At 45.4% G+C, this 14,468-nt stretch overlaps 1 protein-coding gene across 3 annotated transcripts in view; it reads left to right on the top strand.

Annotated features, from left to right (window-relative positions):
- Positions 1 to 14,468, top strand: part of PRRX2 (paired related homeobox 2) — a 24,897-nt gene extending 10,429 nt beyond the window's left edge. The window contains exons 4-7 of one of the 3 annotated variants that reach the window (XM_083375354.1): positions 11,235 to 11,422; positions 11,697 to 11,875; positions 12,473 to 12,516; positions 13,157 to 14,468. In XM_083375354.1, coding sequence (XP_083231480.1) covers positions 11,235 to 11,422; positions 11,697 to 11,875; positions 12,473 to 12,516; positions 13,157 to 13,245 — 500 coding nt within the window. In that variant the 3' untranslated portion in view covers positions 13,246 to 14,468. The remainder of the gene's footprint in view (positions 1 to 11,234; positions 11,423 to 11,696; positions 11,876 to 12,472; positions 12,517 to 13,156) is intronic. The other 2 variants (XM_083375355.1, XM_083375353.1) reach the window with 2 other exon arrangements.

The following is a 14,468-nucleotide window of genomic DNA, read 5'->3' as shown; positions in this document are numbered from 1 at the left end:
GGTGTGGAACGAACAGAGAAATTCTATTAGGGAGAGGCCCCTGTTGCTCTCTGAGCTGGGTGGTTTTCTTGTAGACGTTTCATGACCCAACCGGGGAACCTCATCAGGGCTTGGATGTTCCCTAGTTGGGTCGTGAAACGTCTGCAAGGAAACCACCCAGCTCAGGGAGCACCAAGGATCCCTGACTTACAAATATTCTCCTTTAGTGGTAATTCTGTTAGTGGATAGTAATTCTGTTAGTGGATAGTAATTCTACTTTACAGTAAGGCGAAGGTCTTTAAAGACTACTAATGCAAGTTGCTTATTTATGCTGTCTTTTATAGTTTTGGGTGCAAAGGGGCTGTCCAGTCCCTTCTTGAAAACTGCCAGTGATGAAGGACCCACAACTTCTGAAGGCAACACGTTCCACTGATTAATTGTTCAATGATGGGATGGCCACTTGTCCGAAATGGTCTAGGGTCTCCCACTTGAGCAGAAGGCTGGACTAGTGGACCTCCAAGGTTATTCTTGCCTCCAGAAAATGTGGGTGCTCCGTCAGTGGAGCTTTTCAAGAAGAGGCCGGACGGTCATTTCTCTGAAGTGGGATAGGATCACCCACAGCTTCTGAAGGCAAGCCGTTCCACTGGTCAGTTGTTCTGTCAGGAAATTTCCCCCTTAGTCCTTTGCATCAGGTCTTTCAAGCCAGGACAGTGCATTTTGGAAGAGAGAAAGTCATCACACTGATTGGGTGGAAATCGCCGCCGTCCCACTCCGGGGGAATAGAAGGCAGGCACTGCATTCACTTACGTTAGAGCGCTTGCCAATTTTATGTAAAGTGTGGCTGTCAGCAGCACATTAAATCAAATAAAAAAGCCAAACAACTATTAAAGCTAACCAATTAATTAGCCTCAGTGGCTATGTAGATTAGTATAGGGTGGTTTTTATGGAAGCATTTGTCAAATTTAGTGACACTTTCATATATACATGTATATGTGTATGTGTGTAGATATATGTTTGTGTGTGTAGTTTGTGTGTGTGTGTGTGTGTGTATAATCTATCTCTATATCACTATTTCTATCTGTATTATCTGTCCATCCGTCTATCTATCTATCTATCTATCTATCTATCTATCTATCTATCTATCTATTTAAAAGACCCCATCCTTTCTGAGCGGAGGTAAAGTAGATAAGAATTTCTTCTCTGCAACACTCAGGCCGTGCTTATTTGCCAGACATTTCCCTAATTGTGTTTGTAGCCAATTTCATATTTTCTGTATCAATTTCACATGAGGGAAGGAAAATTTCCTGGCTTCATTTTTTCTGCATATGTCAATATATTGCACTGGCTTCCCGTAGCAGCATCCCACTTGTAAAATGGACAATAAAGTCTGCTTGGGACCATCAACAGCAAACCATCGTAAAACTGGGGAGGGATAATTTCCTTGAAAAAGATGGAAGAATGGAAGCTGGTCAGATCGGCCCGTGCGTCATTCATTCCCTCAGTGAGGTAGTCATCACACAAACGGGTGTAACGCTGCTGTGTTCCTCCTGTAACATTCTGTACAGTTGAGGTCAGCCATTTCACAACTGTAGCTAGTCCATTTTGCCTTTGTAGGGCTAACAAGCAACAGTGCATTTGGAACCTCTAGAAATGGAAGCTTAGTCTCCTGAATTTAATTTAGCCTAAAGGAAAACCTGCCTGTTTACATTGGGACTAGATATTTCCTTCCTTCCTTCCTTCCTTCCTTCCTTCCTTCCTTCCTTCCTTCCTTCCTTCCTTCCTTCCTCCCTCCCTCCCTCCCTCCCTCCCTCCCTCCCCTTCATCCTCTCTCCTTCCCTTCATCCTTCATTCCTTCTTTCCTTCTCTTCTCCTTCCTTCCTTCCTTCCTTCCTTCCTTCCTTCCTTCCTTCCTCCCTCCCTCCCTCCCTCCCCTTCATCCTCTCTCCTTCCCTTCATCCTTCATTCCTTCTTTCCTTCTCTTCTCCTTCCTTCCTTCCTTCCTTCCTTCCTTCCTTCCTTCCTTCCTTCCTTCCTTCCCTCCCTCCCTCCCTCCCTCCCTCTTATGACTGCCTATCCAGATAATTTAGTTCCCAAGAAAACTAGACTGCCCCTTTCCTGTAATAGCTACTGCAAGATTAATCTTGAGATGGAACCTGGCTATTGTTACACATAAAACCGTGTAACAAAATAATTAAATCCTCTGATGATCTGGATATGGTTATAAAAGAATGAATAAGGATTCACACACGACAGGAAAACCTCTTATTTATTCATTTATTAGAAGCTACAATGGGAAATCAGACATCCTGCTTCTGCAATGCAGGAGTAGAATGTACAGTAGGAGGCGGGAGAAGAAGCAACGGATGGAAAATTATCAAGGAGCGATCCAACCTTGAATTAAGGAGAAATTTCCTGACAGTGAGAACAATTAATCAATTTTCTCTGGAAGTTGTGAGTGCTCCATCACTGGAGGTTTCCGAAAATACACTGGACAGTTATTTGGCCAAGATGGTATATTGTCTCCTTGCCTAGAGCAGCGGGTTGGACTAGAAGACCTCTGAGGCCCCTTCCAGGTCTTGGTTTAATCTAGGACACTCAGTGGCATGGTCTAAGAGCACTAGGAAGGTCCTCCTCATTTTTAAGTGGTGTCTTTTCTGATTTTCATCTTGCTAGTGCCCTCTAAGCTGAAGGATGACAAAACCGGTTGTCTTCTGCATGGGAACCTACAGACATTATTCAATTCCCAGGGATCCGAGTTTTAATCTGCTACCTGGTTTCATTTATAATCTTTTTACAATGTAGAGATCGGGGCGGGAAAGCCCTGAGTTTTATTTAAACCATTCTGGAGAAATGATGCTCAGAGAACTCAGCATAACCATAGAAGTTTGAGCAAAAGAATGCCCGGATGGGTTTTGGGGATTTTAGCTGCCCAACCACAAACTTTGTGGGTTTATTTGTACAAGTTTGAGGAAGGCCCCTTCTGTCTTGAAGGACCATCCCGTGTATACGTCGGGTTCCAGAATAAACATAACCTCCATGATCTCCCCAGCTTGAGAAAAACAACGTTCGCTCCTCCGAGAAACCGGGATGGTCTTTGCAGGCGAGACACCAACTTTGCTTGTTCTGGTATTTCCTCCTGGCACACCTGGAGGAGATCCAGACCCTTGTCCAACTCAGTCAGAACCTTGTTGGGAATCTTCAAGCCTGCAAGCTTCATCAGAGATGGGGAAGGAGAGAGGTCCTTCTCCTTTTTGAAGCCACACTCGCAATCCCACAATCCTGATCCAGAAGTAGACCTTGACTTACCCCCAGACATGGGAAAAAATGGGCTGGAATAAGGGGACTTGTGAGGCAGGTCTGAGGTCCTGATGGTGGCTGTCCCCTCCCGTGGCCAGCTGACCACCATTTGGGTGCTTGAGACAATATGGCGTCATGCGTCATCTCGTAGTCTCTTGACCATATTTTGAGACGGCTTTGTTGGAAAGCAGCGTTTGCATCACAGCTTAAACCAGTTTTTAAAAGTTGCTCTCTCCTTATTTAACAAGTATAGGACAGACCTAGATTCAGAGAAACAGCCCAGAGGACGGAAGGTAAACGGTGACAATCATTGGGACGTTTCAGCAAAACTCCATGGGAGGACCATTCATTTTCTTTTATATATTGAATTTATTTGCCGCCCATCTCGTATCTAACGACTCTGGGTTCATTCCGGCGAAGGGAAGCTGTATGGTTTCTATTTAGAAAAGGGCAAAATTAGAAGGAAAAAAAGAGAGAGAGAACAGTGTGGTGTGTTTTCACCTCCCTCCACCCAAACAAATTAATCTGGATCTCGATCCATCCATCCCAGACACGCGTCATCTGACTTGCTACCTTTTTAATTTTCGTTTCAACAACCCCGCCCTCCTCTTTTCTTTACTTCCCCCCCCCTTTTGCTTATTTTCTTTAGCTCTCCTTTAAAAATGCCTCTCGCGGCTTCCCTGTCTTTTGGACTGGCCTGCCTATGCCACTAACTGGGTCCATGTGTTGGGTTGTAAGAAAAGTTGGTTTAGGCTTCAGGCTGTTAAATTCCACCCTGAACGTTGGGAGGTTAGCGATGCTAACTCCCGGGGAGAGGGGAGGCAAAGATTTTCTTGGGAGCCCTTTTAAATCCAAACATTGTTTATGTCAACCGATCTGGGGGGGGTTAAACACAGGAAGCTGAGCCCAATTCAGCTTTAAAACTCCTCTGATGTTGCTTCCATCAGATTCAGGAGGATGTGAATTAGCTGCTACCAAGCAAGGAATATTCAGGTCAGCCTGGAGTTGTGTTCTCGGCTGCAGTGTGTGTCCTGGGGTCGCGTGATCCCCTTTTGCGACCTTCTGACAAGCAAAGTTAACAGGGAAGCTAGATTCACGTACCAACCTGGTTACTTCCCTTAACCACGAAGGCAAGTCCACCTTGGAGAAATATTTGGAGATTTTTTTTACTTTTCCCGGAGGAGTCTCAGCCACTTTGCTTCTCCGCCCAGAAATTGGAAGGGAAAAAACCCAGCAACCTTTAAAGTCTGTGGATGCCCAGTTCTGTAACAATAACCTATTTTGTCCTCAGCTGATGGCAGAGCAGTGAGAAACGCTTCAGATATCGAAGGGGCGGCCAAAAAAGCCGACGCAATCCTCGGCTGTGTTAACAGGAGGTGTCAGACAGGCAGCGAGGTGGCAGTTCTGACAGACGGATGGAATCAAGATGAGCGGAGGGGTGAAGGTCTGTCCTCTCTCATGTGAAGCGTTAGTACCACTTTACCAAGCCTTAGTACTGTCACACTTGGAAAACCGAGTCTCGTTTTGGTCGCCATATTATAAAAAAAGATGCTGAGACTCCAGAAAAAGTCTCAACCCAGATGATTAGGGGACTGGAGGCTAAAACCGATGAAGAATGCTGGCAGGAATTGGGTTTGTCTACTTTAATGAAAAGAAGGACTAGGCGTGTCACGAGAGCATCTTCCAATGTTTGAGGGGCTGCCACAAAGAAGAGGGGGGGGGGTCAACCTGTCTTCCAAAGCACCAAAAGGCAAGACGAAAAACAATGGATGGAAACTAACCAAGGAGAGAAGCAACCTAGAACTAAGGGGAAATTTCCCGACAGTGAGAACAATTAACCAACGGAACAGCTTGCCACCAGAAGTTGTGGGTGCTCCATCGCTGGAGGTTTTTAGGAAGAGACTGGACAACCATTTGACTACGATGGTGTAGTCAAGGGGGTTGGACTAGAAGACCTCCAAGGTCCCTTCCAAGTCTGTTATTCTGTAATTCTGGTTCGAAGTCCATCAGTACTAGCTAAGGTGAAACTGCCAAGCAAACGTGATTTTGAATCTCTTCTAGGAACATGTTTCTGTTTTGAAAAGATTTCATTCCTTTGCTTTAAGTTTTTTTTTTTTAAAGGCAGGCTTGTATGATGAGAAGCCAGAGGCAATTTGAAAGCTTAAGAGCAAAGGGAGGTAAAAAAGAAAGAAAGAAAGAAAGAAAGAAAGAAAGAAAGAAAGAAAGAAAGAAAGAAAGAAAGAAAGAAAGAAAGAAAGAAAAAAGAAAGAAAAGATTGATTGTGTTTGCTGCAAATTACAGCTCAGGCACTCTGCTTGGAGTGCCTGGAAGGAGGGGAAAAAGAAATCTGAAATGCAATGAGTTTTCCAAAATTGTTTGGTTCCACCCCAGCCTAGAAGGACCCACCACCAAGGCAAAAAAAAAAAAAAGAAATATACAGGTTGAGATCTACATTAGAAGGAATTCCTTTGTGAAAACATCTGTTCACATTTATAGCGGTGATATTATTGGCAGGAGAACCTCAAAAGCAAAATAATAATAATGATAAGAGAGGAGACAAGAGAGATGGGGGAGGCAGCTAGATTAAACTATGAAACTCAGGTTGTTCAAAGAGTGCCAAGTAAGTTTATCAACGTGTTTAAAAAGGGAAGGGGAGAAAATGCAAAAAGACAAAGCAGGAATTAGAACAGTGTTCCTCAAAAGCTAGCTGGGGAATTCTGAGAGTTTAAATCCACCCATCCAAAACTTGTCAAGGTTAAGAAACGCTGGGTTAGAATCCTTGTGTAACCGTCTGTGATTTTTTACTACATCTAAAATTTCTCCATTTTTACACTTGACGCTGCATGAACATAAGCAGTTGCCATTTATTTGAAGCAAGTCATGGTTTAATTTAATTTAATTTTTAATTTTATTGAATTTATATACCGCCCTTTCCCGAAGGACTCAGGGCGGTTTAGTGTATAAAATATGGCAGTAGTTAGGATACATAATTCCAATCCCAGCAACTGTATTTAAAACATGGAATCATATAGTTGGAGGGGACCTCGGAGGTCCTCTAGTCCAACCCCCTGCTCAAGACCTTATGCCATCCATCCCGGTCCTTTCCAGCCTTATGATTTTATGTTCTAAGCAGCATTTTGCCACTTGTGGCTGCTCCATCACTGGAGGTTTTCAAGAAGAGACTGGACAGCCACTTGTCTGGACTGGTGTAGGATCTTCTGCTTGAGCAGGGGGTTGGACTAGAAGACCTCCAAGGTCCCTTTTGAATCTGTTATTCTTTCGGGTCTGCTATTCCCCACACATCTGTCCTTGAGAGCTTTTGATCTCCAAAAGCCCAGGGGTGGCAGGCTGTGAACTCACCCCTACCTTGTAGACAGCCTCTCCCCACAGCTTCCTGCCTATTGCCTTTTCTGCACCCCTTTTTCGCTTCTGCTTCTTTCTTCTCAAAAAAGGAGATATGCCCGGATCTGCCATCTCCCGCAAAAAACCCTTTCCCTTCGCAGCCTGGCTCGGCAAACTGTATGAGTCTATTAAAGTCTGCGCGCCTCTCTCTCGAATGAAGTCTGTGGCTTTAGGCCGGCGCCAGGCATCCACGTCGGACCAGATGTGGAGAGGCGCCATGGTTCCCAGCCAACAAGGCTGGCCTTCTGCAGGGCCTCACACACGAGGAGACCTGCAAGGCACATGGGAAAGCGTGAACCGGTGTGTGTGTGTGTGTGTGTGTGTGTGTCGGGTGGGGGGGGGAGTGCAAGCGTCCTTCTCCAAAAGTACTGCATGGAAAAATCCAGGGAGGGGGCAAGAGCCAGTGAGCTGGTAGAGGAGGAGGAGGAGGAGGAGAAACAAAGCTGTAGATTCAAATTATATCTATATTATATCTATCAACTATCTATTGTATCTATCTGCATCTATCTATCATCTATCATGTATCTACTATCATCTATCATCTATCTACCATCTATTGTCTGTTGTCTGTCTGTCTATCTATCTATCTATCTATCTACCATCTACAGTATGTATGTATGTATGTATGTATGTATGTATGTCACGTGTGCCACCCGTCCTGCCAATGGAAACTCTAGGCGGTTTACTGACCTTAAAAGAAAATGCAGTATAAAGCGTTTAAAACAATGGATTCAAATTGAATCAAATCTCTTTATTACGGTCTTTGGCCAGCCTTTATTAAAACAATGAATAAAGGTCTTCAATTTAAGAAACTCCATTAAAATCAAAGTAGGCGGGGAGCAGAAACTGCACCCACGGAGGGAGGGAGGGAGGGAGGGAGGCAGGCGGAGGGCTGAGGGGCTCCGCTAATTGGTCCAAAGAGCAGGAGGATTGTCTGCATCGGCTTTGTCCAAGCTGCAGTTGTGACATTTTGCGTGGTGCACAGATCGATCTAAAGGACGGTTAGCTTCCCCGTCTGGCTTCTTGGAGAAGACTTTGGTTTGGACGAGGCCTGTCCATCCCCACCCCTTCCCAGCGCTGCCCTCCGTTTCCCACGAGGAGCAGCAGAGGGAAAAGGGACGTTTTTTCCGCCCTGCGGCTTTCTGACAGTCTGGATGGATCGGAAGGAAAACTGAGATGCTCTTAAACGGTTTCAGATGGGAAACTTCAGAGGAAGGGGGTCACCTGCCTTCAGCCCTCCTCCTCCTTGATTGCCCTGGCGGGGTTTAAAACTTTGCCCTTTTGCATTTTTCTAACCCCCTTGGAGGGAAAAGTCAACGCTCCTTCTCAAAGGCTGGGGAGGAAGGGGGCGGGGGGTAGGTGGGGGGGGGGCAAGCAGAGAGATTTTCATTCCCCAAAGAGATCTGAGAGGCATAATAAATGAAGGAAGCCGTCAATCAAGGTGGATGGAGAAGCTTTGGAAAACCGTTCCGCCCCCCCCCCCTCTCTCTCTTTCATTCTTCCTCTCTCTCTCTCTTTTCTATCTTTCTCTTTCCCTTTTATCTATTTTTTTCTTTCTTCCACTCCCCCTCTCTTTCACTTTTCTTTCTCTCTCTCTCTCTCTCTCTCTCTCTCTCTCTCTCTCTCTCTCTCGCCTGTAGTTTACGGTGCCCTTTGCAAAATCCGTTTGTTTTTGGGGCATCCGAAGTCTAACACGAAGGGAAGGGAGCCAAGGCAGCAGCAACAACAACGCAACACCCCAACGAGGAGGCTAGACAAACTTTTGATTTTGGCTTCCTGCTCCGGATTGCAGAAGCAACAGGGAAGGGCCATAAAGTCACCCCTGGGTTCAAGGAAGAATTTTAACTGGGTGTGTAAAACATCTGGGAGCTGCATTCACACACCTTGTGCCTCTTTGTGGCCTTGGAAACCATGAAAAAGTCACTGTTTGGATCAGCTTGGGGGTCTGCATTTTAGACATACTTCCAGAATTATTTAGGACATTGCCACCAAGTGTCAAAAAAATCAGCAAACATGACTCTTTATTTATCCAATAAATTTGACTTTGTTGGGAGATCAACATCTGAAGGCAAAGCTGTTCCATTGGTTGGTTGTTCTCACTGTCGGCAAATTTCTCCTTAGTTCTATGTTGCTTCTCTCCTTGATTAGTTTCCATGCATTGTTTCACTTAGCAACATAAATTTTGGGCTCAATTATGGTCATACCTTGAGGGCCACCTGCATCACCACTCAAACCACATCTGATGCCTTCCTCTGTGAATGTACAACATCCACATTAAGAATCGGACGCTGCCTTGTTTGTTTTTCTTAACTCGGAGACCGGAGAACAAATTGATATCCAGGAAAGACCTGTGTTAATTAATAAAATCTATTTATTTGACTTAGGAGTCCCTGCATCCCCCAGGCTATCATGGCTATAATTATTATTTCAATAGAAAAGTAGTATCGGTCTCGGACTTGTTGAAAGAAGAAGGAAAGTTAGGAAGGAGACAGGATTTATTTTTCTTTGGAAGAATTTAGAACTAATAGCCTTCAGGCTATTTCAGTCCACTCAGTTAAAACTGCATTTTTTTAAAAAAAAAAAAAAGGAAGGAAAAGGGGGGTAGAAGTAGGGAAGAACAGAGAGAAGAGAAAAAACACAAGAAAATGGAAAGAAGTGTGTGTGTGTGGGGGGGGAACCTTTGAGCTTGGGATACAGCCAAAATTCAAAATTACTTCCTTTGTAAATTGAATTTGACATACTTGTAATTCACACTGTATTGAAAGTCTGGGCTTATGTCCAATTAACTTATACAATTATGAAATTTGAATAGGTACATCTGTATTTTCAGTGGCAATTTGTGCTCTATAAGAGTGCAGAAGCTTTTTTTTCCACCGTAAGCTTTTCAGGAATTCAAGGTGGCCTCTGGGGTTTATAAATTATTTCTCTCTCTCGTATCATTCTGTAACTCTAAAGAAGGTTAATATTTTGAATGTAGGGCTTTGATATTTTCTAGTTTTGGCAAAAGGCTCTTATGTCCTTGAAAAGAGAGGCATCCAAGGCTTCCCACAGCTGGGCCATGCCAATGATCTCCAAAATTTCCTCTAAATTGCCATTTCTGATGGAACAGGAGGCAACATTTATGCCACGGATGAGAGGAAGGGTCTTCAACATTTGCATTCCACCTTTTGCTTAATCCAATTGACTAATTTTAATTTCATTTAATTCATCAATGCAATCCCCAGAGAAGAGGGGTGGGTGGGTGTCAACCTAATCTCCCAAATATCTGAAGGCAAACAAACAATGGATGGAAACTTATCCCGGAGAGAGCCAGCCTCAAACTTAGGAGAAATGTCCTGCGTTTGGATCACGGGACCTTGAGGGTGCTGCGACCGCCATTAAGTGCCAGGATCATTTTTCGGTGGTCTTGTAACCTCAAGCGGCCACTAAAGGGAGCGTTGTAAGTCGGGTATCTGTAAACTCTTCCAAATGTTGGCAGGAGAGAAGTATATTTTCATGTCCTGGCACGCATCTACAGGAAAGAAAACAGTGAAAGCAAAGATTATTTTAAAGTGAGATGTTTGATTGGTATCCTTTTGCATCGCTCTGGTGCCGTTTCCGGACAAAATTCTCAAAGGTCCTTTTATGAAGGAATTCTCCAAGCCGGCAAGATTTTTTTCCTATTTTTATTTTTTTCTTCTTCTCCCCCCCCCACCCTCTCTCTTTTTGCCACATCAGAGTTGCTCAAGCTTGACATATAGCAGAGGAATTCAGGGTAACTGGTACAAATCAGAGAGCTGTCATAAAAGTATTCCAAATTTTAAAACCATCCCAAAATAAGGGGTTTTTTTTCTCCCCCTCTGTTAGAGACCAAATGGAAACCAGATGTTGGGGCAAATTGGCAAGATCGGGTTTCAAGAGGAGAATTTAAATGAAGGCGCAGCAGGATTGCCTTCTCTTCTGTGGATTCTCCCTTTCCAAAAAGTCTATGGTTCCTGGGATTTGCTGGGATGCTAGAATGGGGTGCCAGGAGACATTTAAAAATATGGGAAGCAGAGAGAGGAGCCCAGAGGGGATTTGCAGCAAAGTGGAAATGAGTCTGAATATTCAGAGCTGCTTTGGCAAGGATTGTAGGGCACTCTACCGGTTAGAACATAAAACACAGAATAATAGAGTTGGAAGGGACCTTGGAGGTCTTCTAGTCCAACCCCCTGCCCATTCCGGACAAAGGGTTGTCCTGTCTCTTTTTGGAATCCTCCAGTCATGGAGCATCCACAACCTCTGGAGGTAAGCTGTTCCACTGTTAATTGGAACAATTAACCTCCATTAATTTCTGCTTGGTTGCAGGTTGATTCTCTCCTTGGTTAGTTTCCACTACGTGTGGTCCACTAATGGTCAAAGCTAAATTGACCCTAGAAAAGGATGAACGGAGTGATCAGTGGGTGTGGGGGGCCTGGCCTGGAAGTCTCTTGCAGCCGTGCAATGATTCCAGACTGATGACGCATTTGACAGCCCTTTCCACCGAAGCTTGCTGTTCTCCTACAAAAGCCCCCTGAGCCTCTCTCTTCTGATCACAGGGGAAAGCCTGAGTCCGGCCCACTCCTCCTCCTCCAAACGGAAGAAGAAGCAACGGAGGAACCGGACCACCTTCAACAGTAGCCAACTGCAAGCTCTAGAACGAGTCTTTGAGAGGACGCACTATCCGGATGCTTTCGTGCGGGAAGAGTTGGCCCGAAGGGTCAGCCTTAGTGAAGCCAGAGTCCAGGTGAGAGTGACTGGATTCATCTACAGGTAGTCCTCGACTTATGACAGTTGGGACCAGACTTTCTGTTGTTAATTGAGTCACACCTGATTTTCTCCTCCTCCTCCTCCTTTCTGCAAGCCCTGCTCCCTTCTAGCCCTGATGATGTTACCTAGTTGGGCCATGAAACGTCTGCAAGGAAACAAGCCAGCTCAAAGAGCCCAAAGGGTCCTGCATTTCAGCCCTGAGCCACCAATATCCCCCTTCATTGCTGTCTGTGTCTTTCTTCCCCTACCAGGTGTGGTTTCAGAACCGAAGAGCAAAATTTCGCCGGAACGAGAGAGCGATGTTGGCCAACCGGTCAGTATCGCTCCTCAAATCCTACACCCAAGACACAGCCATTGAGCAGCCTGTCGCTCCCCGGCCCACCACCCTCAGCCCCGACTATCTATCGTGGTCAACCACCCCCCCCTACAGGTTGGTCCATGCTGCTTTCCTCCCCTCTCCCCCATCCCTGCTTCTCACGTTTCCACAGGTGACTTCTGCTCCGGGTTAGCCCTAATCGCAATGTTATGTTAGCTTTCAAGTCGGAGTGCTAACCAACCCGAGGAAGGGACGGGGAAATAGAGCCTCTATTGCTCTGTGGGCCAAGGAACACATTTCATCGGAGGCAGAGGAGGAGAGGGGGGGGAAACCCCTGAGCTAAAATTAGGTTGGTCTCTTTGGCTATAAAGGGAAAGCATTATCTCCTCTGCCTCCAGAGAGGGCAATCTGCTGTGCGCCCTTGGAACAGAAGGGCTGGAAATCTGGGCTTTTTATGCCCTTGTTAATAACACCATTGTTTAGTCTAGTCTTGCCCTGTGGATTTTTTTTCTAGACCCCGTTGAAGGAATCCCTGCAGCCCTACAGTCACCCTTTAAAAGGTTAATTTCCTCCAAGCAAAAGTTTTCTGTGTACATTTTTGCAGTGTAAGCTCTTTTTTTTTTAATGTAGCGGCCGCTGCTTGCACGTAACTTTTGGAAAATATGTTTTTTTAATCTGCACTTTTTATGTCTCCGTTAATAACACCATTAGGGGACTGAAGGCTAAAACAGATGGAGAATGGTTGCAGGAATTGGGTATGTCTAGTTTAATGAAAAGACGACTAGGAGAGACATGATAGCAGAGTTCCAAGAAGTGTGTGTGTGTGGGGGGGGGTTTCCACTTATTCTCCAAAGCACCCGAAGGCAGGACAAGAAGCAACGGATGGAAACTGATCAAGGAGAGAAGCAACCTAGAACTAAGGAGGAATTTCCTGATAGTCAGAACAATTAATCAGTGGAATGACTTGCCTCCAAAAGTTGTAGGTTTTTAAGGAGGAGGTATTAAAGAAGAGATTGGGCAACTATTTGTCTGAAGTGGTATAGGGTTTCCTGCTTGAGCAGAGGGTTGGACTAGAAGACCCCCAAGGTCCCTTCCAATTCTGTTATTCTAACAAAATAACAAGAGTTTGAAAGGATCTTGAAGGTCTTCTAGTCCAACCCCCTGCTCAAGCAGGGCTGGCTGAGGAATTCTGGGACTTGAAGCCCACAAGTTTACTGCTAAGTTTGTAAAGCCGCCCTGAGTCTTCGGAGAAGGACGGGATATAAATGGAATTAAAATAAAATAAAAAAATAAAAAACAAGTCTTAAAGTTGCCAAGTTTGAAGACCCCTGGTCTGATGCCTCCTCTTCTCCTTTGTTTCTCTCTCCTTCTTTCCATCTCCTCTGCCTCTTCCAGCAACACGATGCCTTCATACAGTTCCAGCACCCCCAGCACCCCCACCCCGGGCGTCAACATGGCCAACAGCATTGCCAGCTTGCGCCTGAAAGCCAAAGAGTTCAGCCTCCACCAGAACCAGGTGCCCACTGTGAACTGACGTGCTCACCCTTCCTTGATGGTCAGCAGCAACCTTGGCGATCTCCACCATTCAAAACATCAGGGATATTCATGGTCCACCAGGGCTCAAGACTCTTCCCCTGGCCCCCAGCATCTCCTTCTCTTGAAGACCAAAGGAGAGAGCTTCAACCAACTCGAGAAACTTCTTGAAGCTCCCTTGGGGAGGAGGCATTACCCAGCCTCTTCAAGATCATGCTGGTGGACCATGGTGGTGGACCATCCTCAAGGGAGAGCGAATGATCCAGAAGACGTGGCCAACCAGAAATGAAGACATGGAACTTGGAGAGCTTTCCCGGTTGGGTTGGAAGCCAAGAACATTTTGGCTTCAAGAAACCAAATATAATCTGGTTATTTCATGGTCTTTTCAACCCCGATTATCTCGCCCTTACCTGGGTGTGGTGGTGACCTTGGAGCCACCAAGATTTGGCATGGAGCAGTTTTTTTTCCAAATTGGGGAGGGGGGAACATCTCTCCTGTAGCGCTTTCTTTGTCGATCTCTGCTATCTGCACGTGCGTCAAGGAAAAGTGGGCTGCTTGGCTTCAAAACAGAAACAGGGCATGCTCTGATTCACCATGTGCCTTGAATTCGTGTGGACTTGTTTGAAACAGGAATGGCAGCTGATCGCCCTCAGCCCGTGGATCAACCAGCAAAAATTTTGATTGTGCCACTGTGATTCCTTTAGAACAGTTTGCAAAATGCACATTTGTGGATGCTGCTTAAACCAGAGGGCGGATTTCCAGCAGGGGGGGGGGAAGGACACCAAATTTTAGTGGTGAAAGATGGGCAGCTGAGGAGGGGGCGATGCAGAAAAAAACAGGGCTGGGGGCTTCAATGAAATCATTGCCGTTGCAATATCTGTTTGCATTCTCACAATGCTCACTCTGTTTTGCTTTTCTCCAGCTTTCCTCAGCTGGAGGGGGTGGGTGGGGAGAGGGAAGGAACATATTAAAGAGGATTTTGTTAGGATGACATTTTGCCCCAAATTTGGGGTATTTTTCATTTCGCTTTGTTCTTTCTGAGAAGCTCATCACGTTCCAGCAGGCCGGTTCATCCGTTTCCAATCCCCAGAATTCCCTCGAAGACTTTGAAGAACTTTAGACTGTTCCCTTCACCCACCCAGTCCCTACGAAAATAAAAATCTGTGTAAACTCA

The sequence above is a fragment of the Vipera ursinii genome (genome assembly GCF_947247035.1).
Source record: "Vipera ursinii genome assembly, chromosome: 16".
Classification (NCBI taxonomy): Eukaryota; Metazoa; Chordata; class Lepidosauria; order Squamata; family Viperidae; genus Vipera; species Vipera ursinii.
The sequence above is the reverse complement of the archived record's forward strand: the minus strand, read 5'-3'. Positions and strand labels throughout refer to the sequence as shown.